This window comes from Sander lucioperca, chromosome 7 (assembly GCF_008315115.2).
Source record: "Sander lucioperca isolate FBNREF2018 chromosome 7, SLUC_FBN_1.2, whole genome shotgun sequence".
Lineage (NCBI taxonomy): Eukaryota > Metazoa > Chordata > Actinopteri > Perciformes > Percidae > Sander > Sander lucioperca.
Genome location: NC_050179.1, coordinates 23859105 through 23885816, shown reverse-complemented (window position 1 = coordinate 23885816; position 26712 = coordinate 23859105). Strand labels below are relative to the sequence as shown.

The window sequence follows — 26712 nt, the reverse complement described above, 5'->3', positions numbered from 1 at the left end:
TGGAGTCCGCATACTCTTGGCTTTCCTCATCCCCCAGGTAAGACAGGACAGGAGAGATGTGTGAGTGTGTGTGGGGGGGCAATTTGACTGAGGTGGACAGCTCTTTTTGTGTGTGTGTGTGTGTGTGTGTGTGTGTGTGTGTGTGTGTGTGTGTGTGTGTGTGTGTGTGTGTGTCGGGGGGGGCATCCGTGTGGTCTCGCTCGGGCTACTCTTGTGTTCTTTGCGCGAATAGCTTATCAAGTTTGTCCGGAGTCTGCACAGCCAACATAATGACCTGCATGCACTGCCAGATCCGTCCGTGCCGTGCCAGAGCAAGTTTTTACCCCTCGTTCAGCGCCTCTACTGTGCGCATGGCTGGCATCCGTGGTGGCACCGAGTTTGGGGGATGTCAGAGTCTGGCGATCTGCAGCAGCGGTCGCGCACTTTAGGAATGCCTTTAATAGGATATTTTGTCGAGAAGAAAAAGGCGATGAGAGAGAATTGTTAGGAGGAGGGGGCAGAGGATGGATGAGAGGGGACTGAGAGAGAGAGAGAGAGAGAGAGAGAGAGATAGAGAGAGCGGTGTATCGTATGTCTATGTGCAAATCACTGCTCCGGCTCTTGTCTCCAGTCGCATCTATATTCCGCTCAGCCACCAACTTGAGCGTTTCTTTGTGTGTGTGTGTGTGTGTGTGTGTGTGTGTGTGTGTGTGTGTGTGTGTGTGTGTGTGTGTGTGTGGGAAGCAAACAGGAGGATGGAGGAGAGAAGGGGAGGGGAGGAGGAGAAGAGAGAGAGAGAGCGAAGAGAGGCAGAGAACTAACTTGGCTGTGTTATTTGTGACGTCTCTCTGGGTACTTCACTCAGTCTACTGATCTCGGTAGACGTGGATTCTCTCGGGATATTTAATAAAGCCTTAATTCCCACTGTGATAGAGGCAGTCGCCCGTTTGATCAGACTTTAATATGGAGAGAGAGAGAGAGAGAGAGAGAGAGAGAGATAGGTTGAACAGCTGTGTCTGCCAGTCAAGTCTTAAGACGACCACTTTAATGGAGGACACAGCACCAAGGCACCTCTGGCGTCTCTTATAACACCTTTGTCCACTTTCTGACTTGAGTGTCTTCTGCCCTGCTGAAGTGCCCCTGAGCAGAGATGAATGCAGCTGCAGTGATTGCTATTCTCCAGCTTCCTTGACCTTTGATCTCCTTATTCAGACAGAAAAAAGCACATATTCCTTACATGAAGATCGGTGCTGAATAACCATTGCAGTCATCGCTGTGTACTTACTCTAATGACAGTAGCACCTCTCCTGGCATGCTGCAAAGTAGCAGGTCATTTTAGAATAACCAAGCTGAGAGTATTCCTAAACCCGAAGCGTGGCATGCAGGCAAACAGCTCATTCGGGAAACTGGGTGATGTTGTGCTGCTTCTCTCTCCTCTCTTATCCTTTCTCTCTCTCTCTCTCTCTCTCTCTCTCTCTCTTTTTCTCTCCCCTCAGGATGTTTTGAAAGACAGCAGACAGCACAGCTCATTTGCTATTTCCTGTTTGACCTGTGTGAGCTTAGTGCACATTTTCTGCTGTGTATTATTCATTTTTAATTGGATAAGCCATCGGCTCCACGTTGTAGTTCGATCTTCTGATCTGAGGCGATTATGATTCAGGGTAACAGTGCAGACTCTGTTTTATTGATTAGGACCCTATTGAACACAGATGCACACACAAACACCGCCCACCCTGCACGCACGCACGCACGTACATGCTGGGGAGACATTGCATTGAGTAGATTAATTCCCTAACCGAAGAGACTGGTAATATGGATTCTGTATTTCCACTTGGAAGTTCACCCAAAGGCACACACTCACTCCGACACCATGCCAGATCCGTAGCAGGTGAGATGTATGGTGCTGGCTGTCCTTTGGCCTGTACTTCTGGCGGGCAGATTTACAGGCTGACCCAGCTCCCTGGGGGGATCTCTATCCTCTGGCTGTCCCACCAGAAGCCGCTGCTGTAACATTTTGAATACCCCCCCCAAACGTAAATGGATCCATAAAGTGAATAAAGCACATTAATGCAAACCACTGAAAAAGTTTTTCATATGTTTTCCCCTCCAGTGATCCAACGCTCAGCTGTCCAGCTTGTTCGGAAACACACACACACACACACACACACACACACACACACACACACACACACACACACACACACACACACACACACACAACACACGCGTATGCAACATGTGAACACACACTTATTCCACCTGACTCACAGGGAAAAAAGTGTCTTCTTCCCTCTCAGAATCACTGCAACGTCCAATCTCATGTGTGGGATCAAACAAGGTTAGTCTTATTTATAGATGCTCAGGTAAGGAGCCAAGTTCCTCTTCACAAGAAGCTGCCATACACTCCTGCCTTCCTCCCACCACCCACCACTCCCTCGCACGCACATGCACACGCACACGCACACGCATATGGGCACGCACGCCCGCTCCTTGGCAATAAATCCCTGTTTTCCAAATGAAACGTTAAGCAGTCTCTCCGTGTGGAGCAATGATTCAGAATAAGCACAGCACAGCTTGGAGCTGCAGGTGCAGGGATTTCTCTCCCCTTATTTTTTTTCTCCTTTTCCCACACTGATCCCCCCCCCCCCCACCCATTTATTCCGCTCAAAATGCTCATCGCCATTTTCTAACTTCTCTCTCTCTCTCTCTCTCTCTGTCTCTGTTACCTCGTCCCTATCTCTCGCTCTCTCACCAGTAGAGACGGTGGATGACAGTTTATACTCACGGTTTAAATTCTGGGCTGGCACATGGGCGTGTCTGCGGGGGAAGATTTGCTGTCATGGACGTTTATGGGCGCGGTGACCAATGGACTGTTAAAGTTCCTGTTCAAGCCGCTGCAGGCACAGAAAGAGACAGATAGATAGAGAGGGAGAGGAAGGGAGGTCATGGTCTCCGAGGGAAACATTTTTTTTCAAGTGTGGCACTGAAGACGGAGCGTTTCCATGGTGTCCTGCTACTTATAAAGATGGCTGACCTTGGTGGTGACACAAACATAAGCGCACACACCCGGACATGCCTGACACGCACCCACACTTTATTATTTTATCCTCTCTGACTCCCCCCTCTGTTCTTTCTCACCCTCACTCGGTCCTCGAGGCACTTTATTGATCTAGAATTATCAAAAAGAGAGGACACTGCCATTCGTGGTAAGTTAGCATAATGTATTATTTAAGGAGAGCAGCAACAGATGTGAGATATGAACCCACACACGTTCAGTAAAGGTCCGTGCTGTGCTCCTTTGATCCATCATTTCTAGGTTGAGCCATTTCTATTTCTATATACCAATAGGTTTATTGTTCAGTCATACAGGGATTATGTGTCACCCTCTGCAGAGGATAATGAAGGGTGTTCAGTGTACACATAGGTGAGGCTTAACGCAGGCTCTGGGGGTCCTACCCTAGAAGTTCTTTAACATAGTAGAACTAGATGTCATTTTCTGTATTCTGGCTCATTTTGACTGGTGGTTTGATACTTTTATCTGACTATACCAACTTGAAAAAAAATAATGGGTACATTTTGTAATTTTTCACCCAGAGGTAGTGTTTGCATGGCCCCAGATCACATATTTTAAGATATTAAAAAGCTTAGTGCAGAAAATTTATTTGAGGACTAAATTCAGAACCAGCTTTTATAATTGAAAAACACATTGTTTATTTAAACTTGAGGATCTCTTTCAATCATTTCTTCTACTACTAAAGAATGACCAGGACCTAAGTCCGACGTCTCAAAGATGATGTTGTTAGTCAGTTATCTCGGTGGTTTTGTTACGCGCACGTTTACACACATAACACTGCTGTCGGTGTTAATAGACTGCTGTCAGCTTAATAGAATATATCCCGGGCTTGGGCGGGTCGAAAAGTGACAAAACAGTGTTCCGATTAACTTATTAATAACTTACAGAAACATTGTGTGCAGTAGTCCACCTTCCACCTTCTTTCCAACACAGTCTACTAACTCTGAGGACCCCCTAGGGGTCACGGACCCTTCTGTCTTAGACAAAAACTAAAAGTGGGGGCATCTCAACTAATTATTTTTAAAAGTGGGTCGGACTTTCCCCCTCATGTAATGGCTCTGACGCGCATGAGTGTAGTATATGTACCACCTGCACTTTCATGTGTCTTCGTCTTTATGAAGTGTACAGATGGAGCCATGTCATATCTATCACTGGTTACAAAGCCCGCCTTCAGCTGACCCCTTGTTTCTCCCAAGAAGGTTACTGTGTGGGAATCTTCCTTTCAGACCTGCCATCCCTCTGTTATAGAGTGCCGTTTTGGTAATGGGCTTTTTACAATGAAGTCTGATTACGGAGCAACAGCATGACAAGCTACAAAGGCTAACGATGACACTAATGAGGAATGCCAGTCATTATGGCAGGATGATTTCTTTCCATCTTTCCTTCTTTCTTCTGTTCATTGTATCTTCCTCACCCTTTCTTGCACTCCGCAATTTTAACAGCCTACCGAGACACACAAACACTCAGACTAAAAAGAGCATGAAATGGCTCAAGTGAAAGCAGCCCAATACCAATCCAGACTTTTTCTGTCTAAATGTACCCTGGTGTTACTGTGGTTCTAACAATCGACTGGCAAATAGGCTTTCTACTTTGGGGCTTTGAGGTTTCTGTCTCTCTTACATTCTACTTATCTGTGCTGTTTCCTGTGTGAAAGCAAAGCCAACCACCTGCGTGTGGTGCTACAGTGCTCTTTGGAAGGATATTTTGCAGTAAGTTTTTATTGATAGAAAACATCTAACTCTAAAAGGTTCCTGTAAGTGAACACACACACACACACACACACACACACACACACACACACACACACACACACACGTTTTAACCAGAATGGACACACAAGGACACACACAAACACACATACACATGAGATAAGATAAGATAGATTTTATTATCCCGAAGGAAATTTGTCTCGGACAAACAAACAATATCTGCTCTTTAAAGAATTCAACACAACATAGTGCATACGTACATACACACATACATAAAGTGCACAGAAACAGCCTGTTGCATCACTCTACTGCCACTGGTCAACAAAATTGCCTACAACCCGTTGTACAACACATCATAATAGTAGTCATGATATGTGCGGTAAGGGTAAGCCGCCCTATCAACATAAAATCCTGATAAAAGAAAAGTAAAAATGTGCATGTGTGTGTTTAAGAACATGTGCATACATGTGCACTTGCACATATTTCTTCTAATGGGAGAGAAACAGAGTTTTCATATTTATCCGCGTGTTCCCCTGTGACTGTGGTCGAGCAGTTCTGCGCTGTAATGGGCTATAAGGTCAAATGCTATCTTAACTCTGCCGTGGGGGGGTGTGACCTTTGAGGGAAACATGGTCTTCTTCAATCTTATCTTCCTTAACGTTGCCACCCACGCTCTCCTGAGGAAGGGAGTGGATGAGAGGAGGATGAAGCGGGGGAGAATGAGGGATGGAGATAGTGAGAGTAGCAATTAAAGTAAATATGTCCCCTTAGCGCTCCATTAGAATCTGCCTGTATTTGATATAAGTGGCCTAATTATGCGAAACGCCAATGGACGTTACGTGGAGTAATCGTGAAATGTGCCAAGTTAAAAAAAAAGTGGATTAATGGCTTATTTTTTTATTTTTTTTTTTATTTGTGAGTACTGATGAGTTTTAGTGGGTAGAGAAAGCAGAGAAGAGACACACACACACATACACACACACACACACACACACACACACACACACAAGGCCTCAGTAGCCATGTGTGAAGGACACAGCAGTACAATGCCATGCTGTCCCTCCAGTTGATCACGCTTTTATCTCACTTTGTTCTCCTCTTGTCAATTTTGTGACGAACAAGCACGCAGATAAAATAGGTGACGGACAGACAAAGAGCCATATACTGTAGATCCCCAGGTAGAGATGGCGGCTGAAAGAAAAGCAGCTGTGTATCCCCCGAAAAAAGCAATCCCCTCCCAACCTACAACATCTTAAGTTTGTGAGGAAGAGAGACACAGTTCATACCATCCGTCTCTCACTTTCTCTCCGTCTCTCTGCCCGTGCCTCCTCCTCTGCCATGCACTTTGACAAACACTCTCTGTAACACATTACAGATATTCATGAGCTATTCACCCACTCTGTTTGTCTGTCTCATCGCCACACTCACAAACATCCAGATATGTCCTCCCCTCTCTATTTCTCACACACACACACACACACACACACACACACACACACACACACACACACACACACACACACACACACACACACGTTCAAGCCTATGTTTGGCAGGAGGCACAAGTTTCTTTTTTCAGCGTGATTGCGATGGCTCCTCCATTGCCACGGAGTGTGTGAAGCCGCCAGCAGCACAGTGCTAGTATTCATGTGAAAGGGGCTGGTACTGCGGGTCCCATTTCTTCCACACGAGTACTTTCGCTGATGATAGTAGCAGGCGATGATATTGTACGTTGCATTAGTGTTTCAGTGAGTAGTGCTCCATTGTTGGTATGATGCTCTTCTATTTGGTTAAGGTAATAGAAGTGTTGCAGCCCATTCTCTCGTGAAAAAAAAGAGCCACTTAGCATAGGTCACTGAATAGCTAGCTTTTCATCACTGAATGCATTGTTAATTGTAGCCACAGGGTCAAAAGGGAGTGATGGAGATTTCTGCCAGCTGCACTTGATTTTTTCATGAGTGTATTGGAAGGTGAGTTGCTCCCTAGCTGTGTTTCTGCAGATGGACGGGTGCTATAGCCACAAGGCAGCTAAATTGATAGGTGAAAAGTATCCTGTAATAGATATATAAATCAAAGCCTTGGTGTTTTTATCTGCATCTTCTTATTCCGGAGAATGGAACAGAAGAAATGGCCTTTTGTTTTTTCTTCCCTCATATTTACTTGCTCTTATCAAACTAAATGGAGCATTGGGGAGGAAAATTCAAAATGCTAACAGTTATCCACTGTGCTATAATAAGTACCTTAGGGGGAAACACCGCTAGCTTTCAACATGACCTAGCCCCAATTAGGCTTTACACACAGATTTAGATGAACGCCTAAACATTTTTAAAGAAAAAGCACTAGTAGGGTATTTTCTTGCTCTCTCTGAGATCCTCAATGCAGATATTCTTTCAGGGTGGCAACTTTAGAGTTCAATGAGGTCTAGAAATTTCTGAGTGTACATTTTTTACCAAAAGTATGTGATGCAAGCCCTGGTGTATGCTTACCTTGCACAATCCCTTGTGGATTAGTCTACCTCCAACATGCTAATATTGAGTTTTTCACTTTTCTTACCACTGCAAACCTTTGATGCAGGAATATAAGATTATACATGCAAATAATCTGCTTAGGTAGTCAAACAACACACTGTACAATTGACAATACAGCCAGATCTGTTATACAAATTGTTAGTACAGTATAGTGGTAAAACTGTACACTGAAAAATTAAAATATATTTAAATAATAGGTAGGCCTGTACAGTCTCATGCAATTCAGCATACAAGCCGTGAAAGAAATCTAAGCTTTACGGTGCTTATTATATCCAGTGTCTGTTGAGATTGTGATTTTGATGATAGGTTTTGATTCAGGTGCTGCATTTACATTGCAGTGCACTGTACGCGTATGCATATTTGTGTTTATATGTCGCGCTATAACAGACTAATTTAGTTAGCAAAGATAGCTAACAGAATAGGAGATTAGTTGATGGCAGAGACTTGCATCATGCTGATTAATCATGAATGCTGTTTGGACTGCATTCTTTATGCAGACACACACACACACACACACACACACACACACACACACACACACAGTATTTTCTGCTGACCGATGCACTTTATAAACCTTCTCATTTTTCACTTCCTAATCCGCTGTGATTGTTAAATTCCTCCCCATAATTATTCTATGTTGACTCTTGTTTTGAACGTGCCATGTTCCATTTGATGCAGAACCGATCTCAAGAGAAACCCATCAAATACTGTGCTGTTGGAGAAGATAAACAAGGCTTCACCTTTTTTGCAGATATCAAGGTAGCTAAGACTGCTACATACGGTCTTAAACCTGGATAATCATACAAAATGTATCATCACCTTGACTTTAACATTGGCTGCAAAGCTCCGGAGGAAAGCGATTCTATGATGTGCCAGTCTACTCTTTGAGCATATGACGTGACTGTTTGAAAGCATCAGCCCTACTTTTTCATTCTCTCCCAACATGACTCTGGGGTTTTTTCACTTCACTCCGTGTATAGCGAGTGTCTTTGAAGTAATCAAATCCCTCTCTGCTGTTAAACGGAACAGATAGCAGAGAAGGTCTTCTTGACTTTTACAAGAAATCACTCCTGCTTACTCCCTTTTACCCATTTTCCTTTTCATCAGCTCACTTCACTTTCTGCACTTCTCCTGGTCCTCTCCTGAATGTGTCTCAAGTCCTTTTCTCCTCTTTCCAGTAATAGTTTAATCAAATTTCTGCCCTTTAGCTCCCCGTCTGTTAGCGCCCATCTTACATTACCCCAGCTTCAGTGTTGCAGCAGTCGTCAGACGGGAGACATAGAGTATTTTACCTGTGGGAAAGAAAATCAATCTTTTTGTCTGCCCTTATATGCGCAGTACCGTCCCTGCTGCCTAGATGGCGACAAAATGCCAGATATTATTTGAAGGGTTGTCAAGGATAATTGCCACTCAGATCCACTTAGTGTTTAAGCTATGTGTGCGTGTGTAAGTGTAGGTATGTACGCGTTTGTGTGAGCGTGTTTGCTTGTGCATTTATGCCAACATGGACCCTGGTAAGAGTTTTTTTTTTTTTTAGCAAAGGTGCTTTGTAGAGGTAGAGTGGCCATTTAGTCCGCTGATCTTGACTGTCAAGAAACAGACAGGAATTAAAGGACTCATTTGAAGCAAGCACACAAAGCACTATGTTGGTGCCTACGCAGGCAGGTCGCTTCAAGGCAATTAGAATAGCTCTTCCCACTTATTGCTTTTGATGTCAGCATGTGGGGGAATGAGAGCGAGCCAACTTTTGCCTGCCACTGACAGAGAGGGCTGCCACTTCAGCTGAATTCCTTTTGACACAATTAATATTGTCCTCTAGTTTTATCCCATATTAATGCGGGCAGGTCCAAGGCTTTGAGCTTACAAAGGAATTAAATGATAGGGGAAAAAAGAATTAAGCGGGGGAAAAAAGCCAAACCAATGGGGATGCCATTGGATTGGTAATGCCATCGCCCATGGCAGTTCAGATGTACTGGTTTTCCTCTAATGTGATGCTCTTTGAACTCTCTTTGAGCGGTGTCTTGATGATCCTCGTTGTCTTACTTTTATGCAATATTTCACATAGGCTGCTATATTTCACACTTCCAATGCATTCCGGTTTCATACGTACATCAGCGAAGAGCATTCTTTGTCCGAAATGAAAGGATTGTCATTTACAAAGCTACTTTTTCCCGTTGCTCGGATGCCAAAGACGAAAGGCCTGCTTGAGTAGAGTGTTAGTCATTAAGAGGCTATAGGCTATTTGTGTGGGGAAGGCAACATTGTTGTGGCTTGAAAGAATGATGTGACGGGTTTTTAGATCTGACAGAAATCTCTTGTGTTGTCTTTCAATAATCCAATTCACAGTGACAGCATCGTACTTACGAGTGCCCGGCCTATCACCATAACTACCATGGGGTGCATAAGCTGCCCATTAGCTTCTAATGTTCATTTGTATCCATACTCATTTGTGCCTACTATTTGTGTACACTTTGATCTCAAGAGACTTTTTCCAAAAAGGAATGAGGAACGCCTCATTGAGTTCCTGCACTGGGTGATCCATGCAGGAATTTGTCCCGCAGACCTGAAGTAATTAAGACATAGAGTTTAGGGCACGAAGCTCGCAATCCATTTTGATAAGTGCTTGGATAGCCATTTGCAAGTACACTTAAGGGCTTTTGGTGAAGTTTGTTGTGCTGTGAAACTCATGGGAAGGCTGAGGCAGCAGTAATGAAGGGAAAGATGAGTCTGTGGCTTTGTCTAAGGCCTGGCAAGGTGAGTGCAGTGATTTCCATAGAGACGTCGCGTCCGCCAACTCACGCGCATGCTGTGACGAATTCAAACGACTGAAAAGAAGTGAATGGTTGTCATTAAAAGCGAGGCTGTTTTTCCAATTACAACGACGATACAATGTTTTCACCTGACAACAGGGATTTGCACCCATATTATAGAGTTGGCGTCCGCCCCTCTCATTATCGGAACTCCACCTCTCTTATCAGCTATAGGGGTGTTGCAGCTGTGGTATAGGCTTCCTGCCGCAGAGATTCTCCGAAGAGCGAGCTGACTGGATTTGATTTTCATTAGGATTGCATGTCTTCACTGTCACATCCTTTCCCCACCTTGCACGCTTTTGTGGACACAATTTTCTGCTTTGGTGGCCCCCATACTGACGGCTTGGGTTTTTACGCAACAGTGGAAGCACATAGGGTGGCCGGTTATCAGTGCATTCACCATTACAGGGCTCTGTGTGGTTGACCTGCTCAAAGAGGGCTTTTCTGCCTTTCCTAGAGTCCCACTAGGGGACACGCTCTGCTGCTCTGCTGCGACAAGCCACCTACAGAATTGCAGGAACTGTAGCAGCCGGTCACAAGTCAGACAGTGTACTGCACAGACCTGGGATGTGCAGGTCACACACACACACACACACACACACTGACTGTTGACAGACAGTTGAAGGCTGAGACAGTACAAGCTCATGTAAGTGCTCCACAGAGGGTTTGAAAGATCGATGAGAGATAATTATTTCTAATGGAGCCAGAGGAGAAAGGAGTGTCCTTTTCAGCCATTGCTAGAGTGTGTGTACACATGGCACCATGAGTATTTGACCATCAGTTTTTTTCTCTCTCAGTGGGGATTCAATTAAACACAAATGAGTGGACTGGCCACTGCTGATATTAAATGTCCAATATTTAAACAGTGATAGGTCCTGACCGACAGCCGACCCTCGTTAACTGATTATAAACCATTAACCAACAAGCAGACAACTTCCCAACAAAGTCCCAGTTCACCCGTCCGGGACATTTCGGGAGGCTCTGACATACTTTCCGTGTTAAGTGTTTGCGGACAGCTGCAGGTCGCGAAGCCATGATGCTGTGTGCATTGTCGTGGACACATGCATCCACTTTCCCAACTGCTTGCACGACCAGTACAAGACTATATGTATATAGAATTTCGTATACATTGTGTATTCAAATTGACCTGTTTTGTAAGAGAAGACATACAGAGACAACAATATATGCCTGGGTTTGATTTCTTTTTAGAACAAGTAATGAGCATGAGTTATTTCAAATAGTTTCAATATTTGTTAATACTTCAGATTTCCAGGTGAAGTTGTACCTTGCCTTCTTTGTCTTTATCTCCAGAGCTTCACAGCATCTCATGTTTGGGTATTCAGGACAAGAACATGCTCATTCAATACAGCTTCAGTGTTCCTACCAACAGAGGACACAGGCTTAAATTAACATGGCTCTATCCTGTGATTTATGATACTTGGCATGGCCTAGTGTGGCTCACATACAGTGCAGGCAGACTCAGACACCTGCAGTATATCACTACGCTCACACACAGCCTACTTATTTTCTAAAACATACACACACAGAAACATTCTCATGGTCATATACTTATTATAGTGTACATTTCTACTGAATTGGTTGTGATAGCTCCAGTTTACAGCAACTTTCCTGCTTTGACAGAAGTCACCACATCATGGGAAGAATGCATGGATAGACATAGATAAATGATTGCTTAACACTGATGTGATGTGATTTTGTGAAATAAGCTTATTTGTGTTCTTGCTTAGGGTTAGATGAGAAGATGGATACCACTCTCACGTCTGTGTATTACAGTATATACGAAGCTACAGACATGTGATGGTTAGCTTAGCATAACGACTGGAAGCAGGGGGGAACAGCTTGGATCTGTCCAAAATGATCAAATACCAGCACCTTAAAAGCTCAATAATTAACATGACAAATCTTGTTTTTTGATACGTACAAAAAACAAATGCAAAGGACAAAGAAGTCAAGATCCTGGCCAAAAAGTAGTCCAGCACATAACCCAATAAATCCACACCTTGTTGTTTTCATGGTTTTATACAGATTGGACAAACAAGATATAACGTGTTGATAACGGAGCTTGAGGGATGCTGGTGCAGTAGATGGATTTTGTCACCTTTGGACAGAGCCAGGCTAGCTGTTTTCCCCTGTTTCTTAGTCTTTATGCTAAGCTAGGCTAACTATCTCCTGGCTGTAGCTACATATTTACCATGCAGTCTTGATTGAGAGTGGTACCAAGCTTGTCAAATAATCCCAATGTGTCCAACTATTTCTTTTAAAGTGCTAATATTATGCTTTTTAGCTTTTTCCATTTCCTTTATTGTGTTATATATCTTTTTTGTGCATGTTATAGGTTTACAAAGTGAAAAAGCCCAAAGTCCCCCTCCAAAGGGACTTACCATCTCCAACAGAAAACACTGTTCACAAACTGCTCCAAACAGCTCTATTGTAGTCCAGCCTTTACTTCTGTGACAAATGTGCATCACTTTGTAACACACGTTATAATGCTCGCCTAGCTGCTAGCGTGGCACGTCCTCATACTCTGCAACTGACTAGCTAGCAGTACTTACCTAGCTACTGCGCATGTGCTAACCCAACAAAGATGGAACAGAAGTGAGATTCCTCACTCGGTAGCTAAAACGGAGAGCTCAACACACAGGGTGAAAAGAGGAGCTGCAGCAATGTGCAGTACAACAAAAATATGGTGTTTTTTGAAAATTAAACCACATAAACCTATTCTGGTACAACCTCTAAACAACAATTATGAACCTGAAAATGAGCATAATATCAGCACTTTAAGACGTATAGGTTACCAAGAGGCTCTCTGAGGCTGCCATGATCAGAACAAAGACTGTAATAAAGTTAGGTCAGGACAAGGACAGAAAGAGTTCTCCATGCAGGTGGAGAAAGGAACAGAATGAAGAGGGAGCCAGTTTCCTCAGCTCAAATGACTAACACACTGTACAGTGTACTCACCTTGTAATGGAGTAGCATCACAATGCAAAGACAAAGGCAGGAGTATCTGTGCTTGTAATGCAGCAGTGGCCATTGGCCATTCAAAGCAGTTAGCAGTAGCGACATCAGTGTCGAACAGTGTATCTTAAATCAGGTAACAGTTCAGCTTGTAATTCAGCGACAGTGTTACAGTGTGTTAGTGTTCAGCTACAGCAGTTAGCGATAGAATATAGCATGTGCAAGAGCACAGTCATTTGAGAGGAGCTTATTATTTAGTGTGTGTGTGTGTGTGTGTTTGTGTAAGTGTGTGTGTAAGTGTGTCCTTCAGGTTGTTTCACTCAAACACATCTGAGGCCTTTTATTCTCTTCCCACCGGAACACACTGCTTACCAGAAATTATGATAGAATACAAACAAAACATTGCTCTTGAGATTGAATATCGTAGCTCGCTGAGACAAAGGAGTCCACTTTGGGAACCGCTAATAATAGAACTACAGACTTTAATTCTAAACATTCACAAACCAAACCACTTTAAAAAGCCAATGTACATGTCAAGTATTTGACTTTACTTCTTGATAACTCTCATCATCAAAAGCACAGAGAATCTCTCCTAGTGTGAATGTGAAAAGGCTCTAGCACCTAACTATTTTGCAGTGGGTGGGTGGAAGCTGCTTCTGCTGTTCTATGCTCAAGTTGGGAAGTAGCTTGACTTGCTGTAGCCAAGAACTGATAATAACTGTGTGGGAGAGCAGTCATTACAATGATAATTCCAAGATGAAAAAAACTATACGATGCAGGTTAGGAGTTTTATCCAGCTTTTGCGTGTTATGAGCATAAGATTTTTGAATTAATAGCATCACCCAGATGTTAGTGTTTAATTAAAATCAGGGAGGGAAAGAACGACTATGGTGTAATTTTGTGGGTTTTTTTTTTTAGATTTGTGTACAAAAAATACGTTTAGAGCATTAGTTGCTGGATGGGGTGCAAATCAACCCGGCGCACTGGATACTTGAGCTGCTAACTCACACTCAAGGCACACTTTAGTTGCAAATAAATTAACTTCAGACGTGAATTGTATCTCTGATTTAGCATTGGACTCCTACAGTATAACACTGTCGAACTCATGATGGACAAAATCAATGCAGGAGAACCAGATAAATTGTCTTTTTTTTGTTCTACTCCTTCTCAACTGCCAACAGATAAGTCAGAGATTTGTGCTAGTAGCCGCTAATGTAGCCTCGAGCTGCTAGCGTCAAGCAGAGATGAGGAGTGGACAGAGGGCTGGTAAGCTGACCTACTCCGATTCTCCTTCTGTGGCGTGGCTGGTGGATTATCAAGAATTGACTTAAATGGCCGTGATTGCTCGCGGGGCACGCAACGCACCCGGAATGCAGCGTAGACGCGTCTGGTGGTAATTAGGGGTTATTTGTAACTTTACCACTCTTACATTTTATTTTTTATTTTTAAACTTGTAGTCTTCAACCCTAACTGACACTCAAGTCATGTCACTTGAGACAATTTATCAGACTTCATGTAGCCACCAAAGGCTTTATACAACGTTTTCCACATAAAGTATGTAGTAGTACTCCCCAAGACCTGTAAACAGACTTTGATTTGTAAAATTGGTGAAGCTGAACCTTTAAGCTTTAGAGGTTAAGCCACTGATGATCTTGCTGTCATGCCAGGTATGTTAGCTGCAGTGGCACTCATAAGTTTATGAACCCATGAAACCCTAAAGTTGACTAAAAAGAGGAATAAAAAAAATCATCTTTTGGAAATTGAGTTTAATGCCTTAATTAAAAAGATGAGGAAAAATCCAACCTTTAAGGACTCCAATTTTCTTTGTGAATGAATAATGTATCTTAAATAAATAAATGTTCTTCCTTAAAATACAGGGGGCATAAGTAAGTACACCCCTATGTTAAATTCCCATAGAGGCAGGCAGATTTTTATTTTTTAAAGGCCAGTTATTTCATGGATCCAGGATACTATGATTCCTGATAAAGTTCTCTTGGCCTTTGGAATTAAAATAGCCCCACATCATCACATCCCCTTCACCATACCTAGAGATTGGCATGGGGTACTTTCCATAAAATCATCTCTCAATGCAAATCAAACCAGCTATTAGGCTAACTGAAATAAAACCAACATTTATTTATTCACGATACATTATTCATTCACAAAGAAAAAATTGGTATCCTTAAAGGTTGGATTTTTCCTCATTTTTTTAATTAAGGCATTAAGATGAATTTCCAAAAGATGATTTTTTTATTCCTCTTTTTAGTCAACTTTAGCATGGGTTCATAAACTTATGAGTGTCACTGTACTTTCAGATACTGCTCTTGCATTTGCTAGAAGTGTTTTTATGACATTACAAAGTATACCTTTAAATAGTACAATCTGTTTGTTTAATAAAAGAAAATGGCACATAACAAGAAGCACAAGGTGCATGTTATGTTCTCTATAAGCTCTACATCCCTGATCCGCACACTGTTTTGATTTTAGATTTTAGTTGTCGGGTTACCTCAAGGCTACACAAGTGCCACACGTATTGTCAGAAGATTGCAAATACTGTAAAGGAACAGACAACGACAACAATGCTGAGCAGCCTTTGAGGATTGGGGATGAAAACAAGCTGGAATGTGTGGTCTGATACAAAAAGAGCTGATACCAAGATGAGCCAGGACTGTGTCATTTGACAATTCATGTGCTATTCTGAACAAGACTTCATATTGAATACACTGATGTCTAGAACACTGATATTGTTACATGAACATGATATAAGTTACTGTGGGCAAGTCATTCTTTTGTCCAGTTTTTAGAGAGCTTTTGTCTTGTGTGTAAAAGCGTTACATTTTATGAATTACAGATTCTGATATACTGTATATTTTAATCTCAAAGTATATAGGCTTCCCCACTCCTCCAGATAACTAAGCCCCTGCATTCAAAAAATCCTGGAGCTACTTTTGCTTTTCACAGGGGGTATAACCTAGCATTATGGGTCACAAATATGACTGTGCCTCTGTTTATTGGCCAACTTACTGCATTTAAGTAGTCATAGGGCTGATGACACTGCTAACACTGCAAAGTATAATGTTTCTTCAGCTGCTGCCAATGATTATAAATAAGGTCCACTATTTTAGACCTTCTTTGCCTTTTGTTAGGCCCTGGACGTGTTCCATATTCTTTAAACCCATCATTTGATTTCTATATACCGCCTCTAATTATTAAATATGATATACGGTATTTTATCTGCAGGGAATTTTCTAGCAATGGCCATACTGTCATCTGAACCATGACTCTATGTCAGTGGTGTTTTTCTTGATTTGGACTTATCCCCCAAAGACCTTGACTTTAAATTAAAAGTCCTATGACATGGTGCTCTTTGGATGCTTTTATATAGACTTTAGTTGTCCCCTAATACTGTATCTGAAGTCTCTTTTATATAGACCTTAGTGGTCCCCTAATACTGTATCTGAAGTCTCTTTTATATAGACCTTAGTGGTCCCCTAATACTGTATCTGAAGTCTCTTTCCCGAAATTCAGCTTTGGTGCAGAATTACAGCCACTAGAGCCAGTCCCACAATGAGCTTTCCTTAGGATGTGCCATTTCTGTGTCTGTAGCTTTAAATGCTATTGAGGAGGAGAGAGGGGGGGCAAGGTGGAGGGTGGGGGTGTGGCCTTGACCAACTGCCACTTTGCTCATTTGAAAGCCATGATGTCTCTCTCTTTCTCATGGGCGGGCCAAATTCTCTGGGCGGGCAAAGCAGAGAAAGGGGAGGTAACCTTTCCCCTTATGACATCATAAGGAGCAAGATTCCAGATTGGTCCATCTGAGCTTTCATTTTCTCAAAGGCAGAGCAGGATACCCAGGGCTTGGTTTACAATTATCAACATTTCTAGCCACTGGGGGATCATATGCAGGCTGGGGGAACTCATATTAATGTTAAAAAACCTCATAAAGTGACATTTTCATGCCATGGGACCTTTAAAGATTGAGACTTGCATTTTGTGACAGGTGACTATTCTCTTGTTGAACACGTTGAAATACTACACACTGTGTGTGTGTGTGTTCATCTGGATCCACCACCATTTTAAGTGCCCCCACAGAGCCCTAATGGGGTTCACAGGATTGTGTATCACATACATTTGACTTATACATGACGTACATGTCATTTCTTTTTTTATCCCTCCAGACAGGCAAAGAAAAGACACTCAGACATACACAGAACTATTCCCATTTGTTGTCACCCTACACTACCCACTCTATGACACACAGATATTTTTACACATGCATTCACACATCCAGGCTTTCTTAAATGCACACACACACACACACACACACACACACACACACACACACACACACACACACACACACAGACATCGCTTCTGTAGGATGTGCAAATGAGTGTCTCTGTCACCGCTGTTCTCCCGCTTCACTCAGGAAACTGACACAGATGCACACTTTTTCACACACTCGGACAACACACTCTTGGTCTGCACACGTGATCCACATGTCATTTGCTGGATTCATTACATGTTTTAAATCTTTAAAGTTGTTCTGAAGGTTTGGTGGATTCCAGAAGCCTAATGCTTCAACACAGAAGGAGGAATTTGGTAGATTAATAGTAACTTGCTATGAAGATCTTTTTTTTTCTATAAAGAATACCCACTGTTTATAAGAATATTTAGTTACTGGCTTTTTATTTGCTAACGAAACATTAGCAAATAGCATGTTTATTTCTTTATTTCCATTTTTTTTGACCGGTCCGTGTGTGCTGGAGTTATACTGCAAAGTCTAAAATGTTTCAGGGTCCTTTTTCTAGCACGGATAACATAGACAGATTCAGCTCAAATTATTTGGTAACATTTTACTTGAAGGTATCTACATAAGAGTGACATAACACTGTCATGAACACATGAACACTGTCCTGACACATGAACCCTAACCCTAACCCTAACTTGTCATGACAAAAACCGAATGACACTAAAAGGAGTGTTATGTCATAAACATTTATGACTTGTTTATGATGTTTATGACACGTTCATGACAGTGTCATGTCACTCTTATGTAGATACCTTCAAGTAAAGTGTAAACGATTATTTTAGCTCGGCTCTCAGTTCTGATTTAATCTCTGATAACACAACTCTGCCTCGGAAAGGTCAAAAGTCCTCCAGGCATCTTAGTCTCTGTCTTTTTTCATTCATCTCACATTAACTTTGTGTCTCATTTTCTGTCTTGCTATCATGATCTGTCCTTGTTTTTCTCTCTATCTGCATCCACCTTCTTGCGTTTCGGTGCACAAACGGAAACATCCTTCTCTCGCTCTCCTGTGCAAAAGATCAAGCGCCTTTATTTAATAGATACATTGCATAGCATTAGGCATGCTCTGCCCTAGCCACGCAAAATTACCATTCTGAGCAACACCTCTGCTTCATCTGTCTCAGTGTGGTTATAGATGCGGAGTGGAATGGACAGGTGAAGAGTGAAGAAAAGAGAAAGAGACTAAGAGAGACTGGAGGGTGGAGGTAATGATGGCAGAATGCTCAAAAAAAGCTGAGGCAGGTGGAGAGTGGAAGGAAAGTGAAAGCAGGTTGGGAGAAAGGAAAGAGATAGAGGAATTACGGAAGATGGAGCCTCTGTGGCAGCGCTGATGTGTGGACGGTGGGTGGACAGGGTCGCTGAGTTGTGGCTCTGAAATGGGTCCTGACAGAGCCATTTCTCACGTGGAGATTTACCCAGGCTCTTTTTTTTTTTTTCAATGGTGGAAGGACGAAAGTGAGCGACCCTTTCCACTTGTCATGAATATTTATTTGGTGAGAGCGTTCACAGGCTGCTGCATGGAATGACAAATCGTGCTCTCTAAAGAAACTACCTATATATTCGATTCCCATCTACTGCGTCACCCCTTTCCACCTGCGACTGTCTCTCATCTGATCTATGGTCTGTGCTCACCTGGTTGTTTAATATGTCTGGAGCATTTGGATAGGGATTACGCTTAAACAAAAGGCAGTTGTAAATGCATATTTCAGAACCAAAACTTCTCTTAGCATAATATCCAGACACTTTTTCACACACAAACATGCTGGCATGGTTTGATGGATTCGTAGCGTTTCCAATAAATGTAGTCACTGTTGCTTCTGTATAAAACACCGTCAGTCGTCTTTTTCTGAGCGTTAATTGCCACACAAGGAAGCTGCCATCTTTTACAGGGACTAAAAACATGGGATGTTAGGTGTCGGATAGTCTGGAATTGCCAGACCTACAGTATCTCACAAAAGTGAGTACATCCCTCACATTTTAGTAAATATTTCATTATATCTTTTAATGGGACAACACTGAAGAAATTACATGTTGCTACAATGTAAAGTATTACGTGTACAGCTTGTATAACAGTTTAAATGTGCTGTCCCCTCAAAATAACTCAACACACAGCCATTAATGTCTAAACCACTGGCAACAAAAGTGAGTACACCCCTATGTTAAATGCCCATAGAGGCAGGCAGATTTTTATTTTTAAAGGCCAGTTATTTCATGGATCCAGGATACTATGCATCCTGATAAAGTTCCCCTGGCCTTTGGAATTAAAATAGCCCCACATCATCACATACCCTTCACCATACCTAGAGATTGGCATGGGGTACTTTCCATAAAATCATCTCTCAATGCAAATCAAACCAGCTATTAGGCTAACCGACATAAAACCATGCCAACATTTACTTTACATTGTAGCAAAGTGTAATTTCTTCAGTGTTGTCCCATTAAAAGATATAATGAAATAATTACTAAAATGTGAGGGGTGTACTCATTTTTGTAAGATACTCTACCTCCCCAGCGCTGCGGAGGATGGTCTGGTCCACACAGCATTCCGGGATGGAAGAAAAACGTGCTCTGGTTTAGTGGCATTTCTGTAAACCAATCACATTTTCTTGGGTGGTGCTAAGCGCCAAACGCAATAACGGTGGCTCTGCAGAATAGCCTCGGGAAGGAACTTGTTTTGGTGGAACGTGTTCGTTCAAAAGTTGTTTTAGTCGTGCAACAGAAAACTCCGATTGGACAGATAGTCTAGCAAGCTGTCTGGATTTACCCTGCAGAGATCTGAGGAGCAGTTAAACACAGTCCTTAAATCGACCAGAGTTTAGAATGCCAACACAAAGAAAGCGGAAGGTGACGGACATCCGGCCGATAATGAGGGACATCCGGCGGATCTTCTGGCATCACCGGAGCAATTTAACAAAATATTCATTAGTACAGCTTTAAACCACATCAGAATACAGTTTACATACCGGTCATATTTAATGTAAAGTAGTCTGTGTGAGTTAAACTGGTCCCAGTTTGTACTGGTAGATTTTGACTTCACATAAATGTTCTAATAGTATCTCTCATATCTACCCACAGTTACTCAATACGGAAGGAATGCCATATCCCAAAGTGAAACGGCCTTATTTTCCCAAATCAGACTTATCCTCCATGTCCCTATATGGCCAAAATGAAACCTCTAAATGCTGGAGTCAAAATGTCTTGTACATAAGTTTGGCGTACAAATGGGGCTCTGTTCCTGAAGCTCAAATGTTTTCCTCCAGCATTATCCCAGTCGTAGTTGTGCTCTAGGAGCAGCCACTGCATTCTCAAAACACATCTTTTATTATCACATTACGAGCCATGGCTGCAGAGATTTGGAGAGCGATTTGGATTCAGGTTGGATCATCCGTCTGTATACAGGCATTAGCCAGGGCGCTGCAGGCTGGCTGAACACAGCGCTGGAGCTCAAGTGTTGAAGGCAGAGCTTCCAGAAAAGAATTGAGAAAAAAAAGAAATCTGTCCAGCTCATTATTTTGATGCTTTCACTGGTTCTGCTTTTTATAGCATAATTTCTTTACATTCATCTGTGGCTCTCCATTTCTCTCTTTTAAGCAAAGGAAGCACTTGAAGGATGATAAGTCAAATATAGCCGTCATTTCTGAAATTTCACCCATTTAATGAGACATCTAAAGGGTTGTTCGATAGACTGTCATCAGTGCACTTTAAAAAAGAGGTAATGCATATTGTTCATGCAGCTATTTCTGGCTTCTGTTAAATGCCCTGCACAGGAGCGACCTGACTTCTTGCTCTATTACTCCCAGAGAAAACCGAAATGGAAAATGGATTTGGATGAGAGAGAAGCGTTGATGCAATTTTCCCTTAAGCCGAGTGGTAAACAATGGTGACAAGAACAAGTTTTCAATAACTTTAAAGCAAAAGGGAGAGAAATAACAAATAAAGCGCGGCCTTGTTTTCCATTATACAATTTTCACTCCGTTGTATTACAGGGAGAGTAAATAAGGAAGGATATGAAAAGTGACAAACAATACACAACCGTGTGTGTTTGTTTGCAAGTGTGGGTGGGTTCCTATTTCTCATTTTTCGGTGAGCAGAGGCTTTACACAAGGCCATGTATATGTTATTGTGGAGAGCGGTGAGTGTGGAAAGAGAATGGCTTGAGGCAATCTTTTTTTATCCTGCTGGATCTCTCTCTGAGTGGAGAGATTGGGCTTTGTAGTTGTGATTGGAGGGAATTAACGCCTGCCTTTGGTAGCGGGCAATAGCACACAGCTGGGAAACAGGTTGAGCCTTTCAGTTTTGTGTGTGTGTGTGTGTGTGTGTGTGTCTGTGTGTGTGTGTGTGTGTGTGTGTGTGTGTGTGTGTGTGTGTGTGAGAGAGAGATTAACTCAAACCATTGCACATCATTCAACAGCCCCTCCAGGCCACCCTTTTTCTCTCATCTTGGCCCTATCTGCACACTGACTGCAAACTAACTGCACCGAAATGACTTCTGCAGTTCACTTACCTGGTTCAGGGACATTAGGTATATTTTATATACCATAATTCTGTATGTTTGTTATATTCATTTGTAGTCTCCTTTGTTGTCATTAAGTTGCTGTTCATATTGCACAGCCCTTAAAAATATCATATCACCTTACAATTATTTACCTAATACAGTTGCTTGAATAGTAATTTAAAATCAAATCATTCAAAAAATATAAATAATTTTTCCCAATTACTAGTCAATCAAGTTTTAGGTAATTTAAGCCTTTTGGTCCCAGGCCAAATTCTGTGTCTTCCATTATCTGCCTGTCAAATTCTCTCATTAGCTTCAAATATGGATGTATTGTACATTTCTGATGTGAATAATTGCTTTCAGTATTTATGATGGATTATATATTTGGAGAAGTTAGGTTGACATAGAACAATTCTGTTACAAAATAAAAAAATTTAGAATTATAATATAAAGGTGACATTATGAACAGCAGTTCTAATTGAAATTGGTGATTCGTCATCATTACCAACAAGAAAAAAATGGTAAAAGTTCAAGGGCAAATGTTTAATAGTAACATTTTACACTCAGTGAAATGTCACTAACCTTTTCATTCATAGTCGCCAATGTTGAGCAACTAGACTGTAAATAACTTTACAAAAGTATCATAACCAATAAATAACACAGGCAACTATGTATGTTGTAGGTGTATAATGCAAAGCTTGTTCTGTGCCTGTACCTGTTTATGTCACAAAAACATCTGTATAAACATCGGTATTTGGAATTTACCAGAGTGAGTGTGGCTTACACCGGGAGTTGCTCTTTGAGTTCATTTTCTGCAACTGATTGTTTTCTACTCATACTTCTCATACATATACTGTATCTATAAGTTCAGCTGCCAACAAAATAATATAATATTTCAACCATGTATCTGAATTTTTCAAATGATGCAGTGGGAGAAAGTCCAGATTTAAATACATCTTCTTTGAAATATCTATTTATATCTAAAAACTGAAAGCTTTTGACAGAAATTTTAAAAGCTCCTTTAGCATGCACTTTTGACACGGTCCCTAACTTTAGCTAATCAGTTTCCTGTCTTCTGTCATGTCATGGACAGCGCCACTCTTCGAACTGATCAAGATGCCACTTGTGCACCACTTGTGCATCACCTCTCGGCAATACAATACAATATAAAATCAGTCAAGCTTTATTTCACACTGCACAACTAATCTGCTGAAAACACGTTACTGAGAATGAACCTGGCTGAATGTCTGAGTATTGACCTTAAACCTAGGTAGGCTACACTACCGTGTTTTAGCCTATTTGCCTACATTTTGACACATCTGTGTCGTAAAAAGTCCGGCTGCATTGGCGACTACAAGTTCCTGTTTGCACAAAGCAAATGATGATTTCAAAATGTTTGGGGGGGGGGGGCGGGTATTTGGCCTGCTGCACAAATGTGGATGTTTGTTGTTTCTGTTCAGAGCTCATTATCTGTACATGTATCTGACTGAAGTATTCTTTTAAACACCTAGATTTAGTGAACTCTGTGCAGCCTCTTAAGGAGAATGAGACATAAACATAATGTTAATGAGCACATGTTGCCATAATAACATGCAAAGAGTAGTTAAGCCTCAGGGCGATTGGCCATTTTGTTCATAAGAACCAAAGCTATGATGACTGATAGCCAGAGTGATTAATTTGCAGGCTTCACTTAAACAGTGGGTGGAATGCCCGCTGGCAATGAGAGGGTTCAGAAGCATACCATTTTGTTTCCTGTTTCATATCATGCCATTTGAAAACTGATTTGCTTTCGGACCGTTGGTCAGGCAAATCAAGCCGCTTGAAGTCATCATCTCGGGCTGTGGGAAATCATGGTCGGCCTTTTTCACTATTTTCTTACAAATGACGAATCAATTTGGAAAATAAGAAATTGATCGATGAAACAAAAATAACAAAAAAACAAACAAAAAAACTGTAGTTTGGTACAGCAGCCCCAGTTCCTGTGGTGCTCACAGGCAGAAACTCTTGCTCGAACTACAGTGATGAGACAATAACAAGCAGCACAGATGAAATAGGAGGCGGTATCATTGAGCTGCTTCTTGTATCTTTTCTTCTCAGAGGGATTTCAGCTCTCATCCTGGCCTTTCCACACCATGATATCCTTTAAAATGATACAGCTGTCCGACATATGACCTGTCCAATCCAATGAAAAGTCCTTTTTGTGAATAGGTTTTCAATATGATGGAGAAAGAGAAAAAATGTGGGGAGGAAGGGCAAGACCTTTTTTATTTATTATCGGCTTGTCTTTTTGGAAGGCGAGAGAATAAAGTTGCAGGGTCTGTTGATACCCCCCCTTCCAGCCCATCCCTTGATATTGTTCTCCCTGCTCTGAGTTTTATCACAACAACAGGGACTACCTGATAGCAGGCCACGCCACTGGGAATAACAAATCACACTTGTTTTACAGAAGCATCCACAACACCAAGGCAGATAGAGGAAGAGGGAGGGAGGGAGGGAGGTTGATGGACCATTCAAAGGGTGGGAAATGATTCACAGTTGGGAAAGAGGCAGAAAACCATGGTGTGCATGTGTCTTCATTCTCTTGTTTGAGAATGTCTATAGCTGTTGCAGCCGAGCACTCTAAATGACTGAGGAATCAGCGACATGTCTCAGTATCCACACTTTGTCAGCTTTTGTAAGAAAAAACACATTTTGATTTGTGTTGCGCTGCTGTACATTGGTTTTCATCGAGCGGCTAGACTTTGTCTTGTGGCTTTTCTCCGACTGGATGCTGTCAGAATGAAGCGCATGCTGGCAGATGGAGAGAAATCTAGCTTATGAAGACTCAGGCCGAGTAACAGGAAGGGAGACAGAGACAAGCCTGAGGCACTGACGGTCCCAGGAGCAGTGGCGTGCACGTGTCTGTGTGTTTGAGCGTGACTGTGTGAGAGCGTGTGTGTGTTTGTGTGTGTGTGTGTGTGTGTGTGTGTTTGTGTGGTCCCCTTGAGGCTGGCAACAGAGAGAGGATGGAAGTGCTACTGATCATCAGCCCCCCAGGCCAGCCACTTGAGACTCTCAACTTATGGAAATTACACACACAAACACACACACACACACACACACACACACACACTTTTCGAGGGGTGATGCGATTTTAGGTACATGAGCAGAATGTGGAGCGTTGAGGAATATCAGCTGGCAGAGAAGGGCCTCCCGATGGCCGTGCATGATGTTTCTGTATCTCTCTGGAGTTTATTTTTCTGTCTTTGTCTCTTTCTCTGAAACAGGTCAACTGAGGTGAGGGAAGCAGCCAAGTGTGGGTAACAGAGAGAGAAAGTTGATATGGAGGGGAGAGAGGAGGAGCACAGAGCGGTGGGAGGGAGAGACGAGATGATTAAAAATCTCATTAAATGGGTTGGCACGAAAAGAAAGAGACATGCTAATAGGACGTTAAATAATGTGTGAGAGTTAAGGCAGCCGTGGAGTTTGGCTGTCGGAGTCTGACTGTGAGAGACAGAAAGAAAAATATAAGGAGATGGATGCTGTCAGAAAATCACAGGGGAGGAACGGAGAGATGAGAAGCAGAAAGGCAGAGGGAAGCCAATAGGAAATATATGAAGGAGAATATTTTAGATTGTTTTACACAACTTGTTAGATCCGGCACTCACCTTCCAGCGATGTTTGGAAAATCACAATTACAATGAAAGAATCAACACTCACACAGGGAAGATAATGAGAGCGCTGTAATGATGGAAAGCCTATAATGGAAGTGAAGAGAGAACAACAGCAGAACAGCTGCTGATCAGATTAAAGCAGAATTAAAACAAAATGACTACACTGCATCAGAGATGATGACAGCTGAGAATGAAATGACAAATAACTCTTTCTCATGTTTTTGGCTGATGGAGAAAAAAAAGGCTCTCACTCTGCCCCACTGTTCATTATCTCTGGTCTTCTGTTTCATTTCTCTCCACCCCATTTCATCACCACCCCTCCATTATAATTATTATTTTCTCCATGTGTGTACCCGGCCACAGAGCCTGGTGAGCATTTCCTTCCTCCGCAGGGGAAGACGATGACGCTGTCGAAGCCTGAGCACACAGGAAGGCAGAGAATTACAGCAAGGTTAGAATGGACCTCTCCTCCCAGGAGAGATTTTGTGCAGGCCAGCATCATCACACCTCCACTCCAGTACAGCTCACTTTCATTACCCGCTTTTTCTTCTGGCCAACATAACAGACCCCACCCCCAACTGGCTTTTGTCTGTTAAAGGTGCTCTAAGCGATGTCACGCGTTTTTTAGGCTACAAATATTTTTGTCACATACAGCAAACTCCTCACTATCTACTAGCTGCCTGTCCCCTGAACACACTGTAAAAAAAAAACACGGTCTCTGTAGACAGCCCAGGCTCCACAAACGCCAACAAAAACAAACTGCGCCAACCTGCACCACCAAACATAACAAACAGTGTTCCAGCCAATAACCGACAAGAAGGATTTGGGGGTGGGGTTTGAGGGGTTAGTGCGCGGAAGGGAGGGGGAGGGGACAGGATGAGGAGGAGGAGGGAGGGGCGAGCTAGCTTCTGTTTTGTTTGACAGTACTTTGAACGTCAACAAGAAGTGACGTCACCCAACATCGCTTAGAGCACCTTTAATATTAGTATTTGCACGCATCGATATATTAAAACACTATACGTATTTTATAAAACAAGGTGTAAGAGTGCTTTGTATCCGACTGTGAGCTGTAATTTAGGATATTTTGCATGAATATGTGACCGGAACAAATGATGGAGCAAGCGTGGCGTTGCATATTGAAAAGGTACTGATTGCAGAACGAATACACGGAGATGCAAAA

At 42.3% G+C, this 26712-nt stretch overlaps 1 protein-coding gene and 1 long non-coding RNA gene across 3 annotated transcripts in view; one reads left to right on the top strand and one right to left on the bottom strand.

Annotated features, from left to right (window-relative positions):
- The window catches only part of cdh13 (cadherin 13, H-cadherin (heart)), a 413558-nt gene that overhangs the window by 266 nt on the left and 386580 nt on the right, over nt 1-26712 (top strand). For both annotated transcript variants that reach the window (XM_036002865.1, XM_036002866.1), the window contains exon 1: nt 1-37. This exon is cut by the window's left edge. In XM_036002865.1, coding sequence (XP_035858758.1) covers nt 1-37 — 37 coding nt within the window. The remainder of the gene's footprint in view (nt 38-26712) is intronic.
- On the bottom strand, nt 5059-12542 carry LOC116053833. Its single transcript, XR_004105947.1, has 3 exons — nt 12370-12542; nt 11610-11619; nt 5059-5069 (listed from the first exon to the last, which is right to left on the bottom strand). It is a non-coding gene; the product is annotated as an uncharacterized LOC116053833 (long non-coding RNA).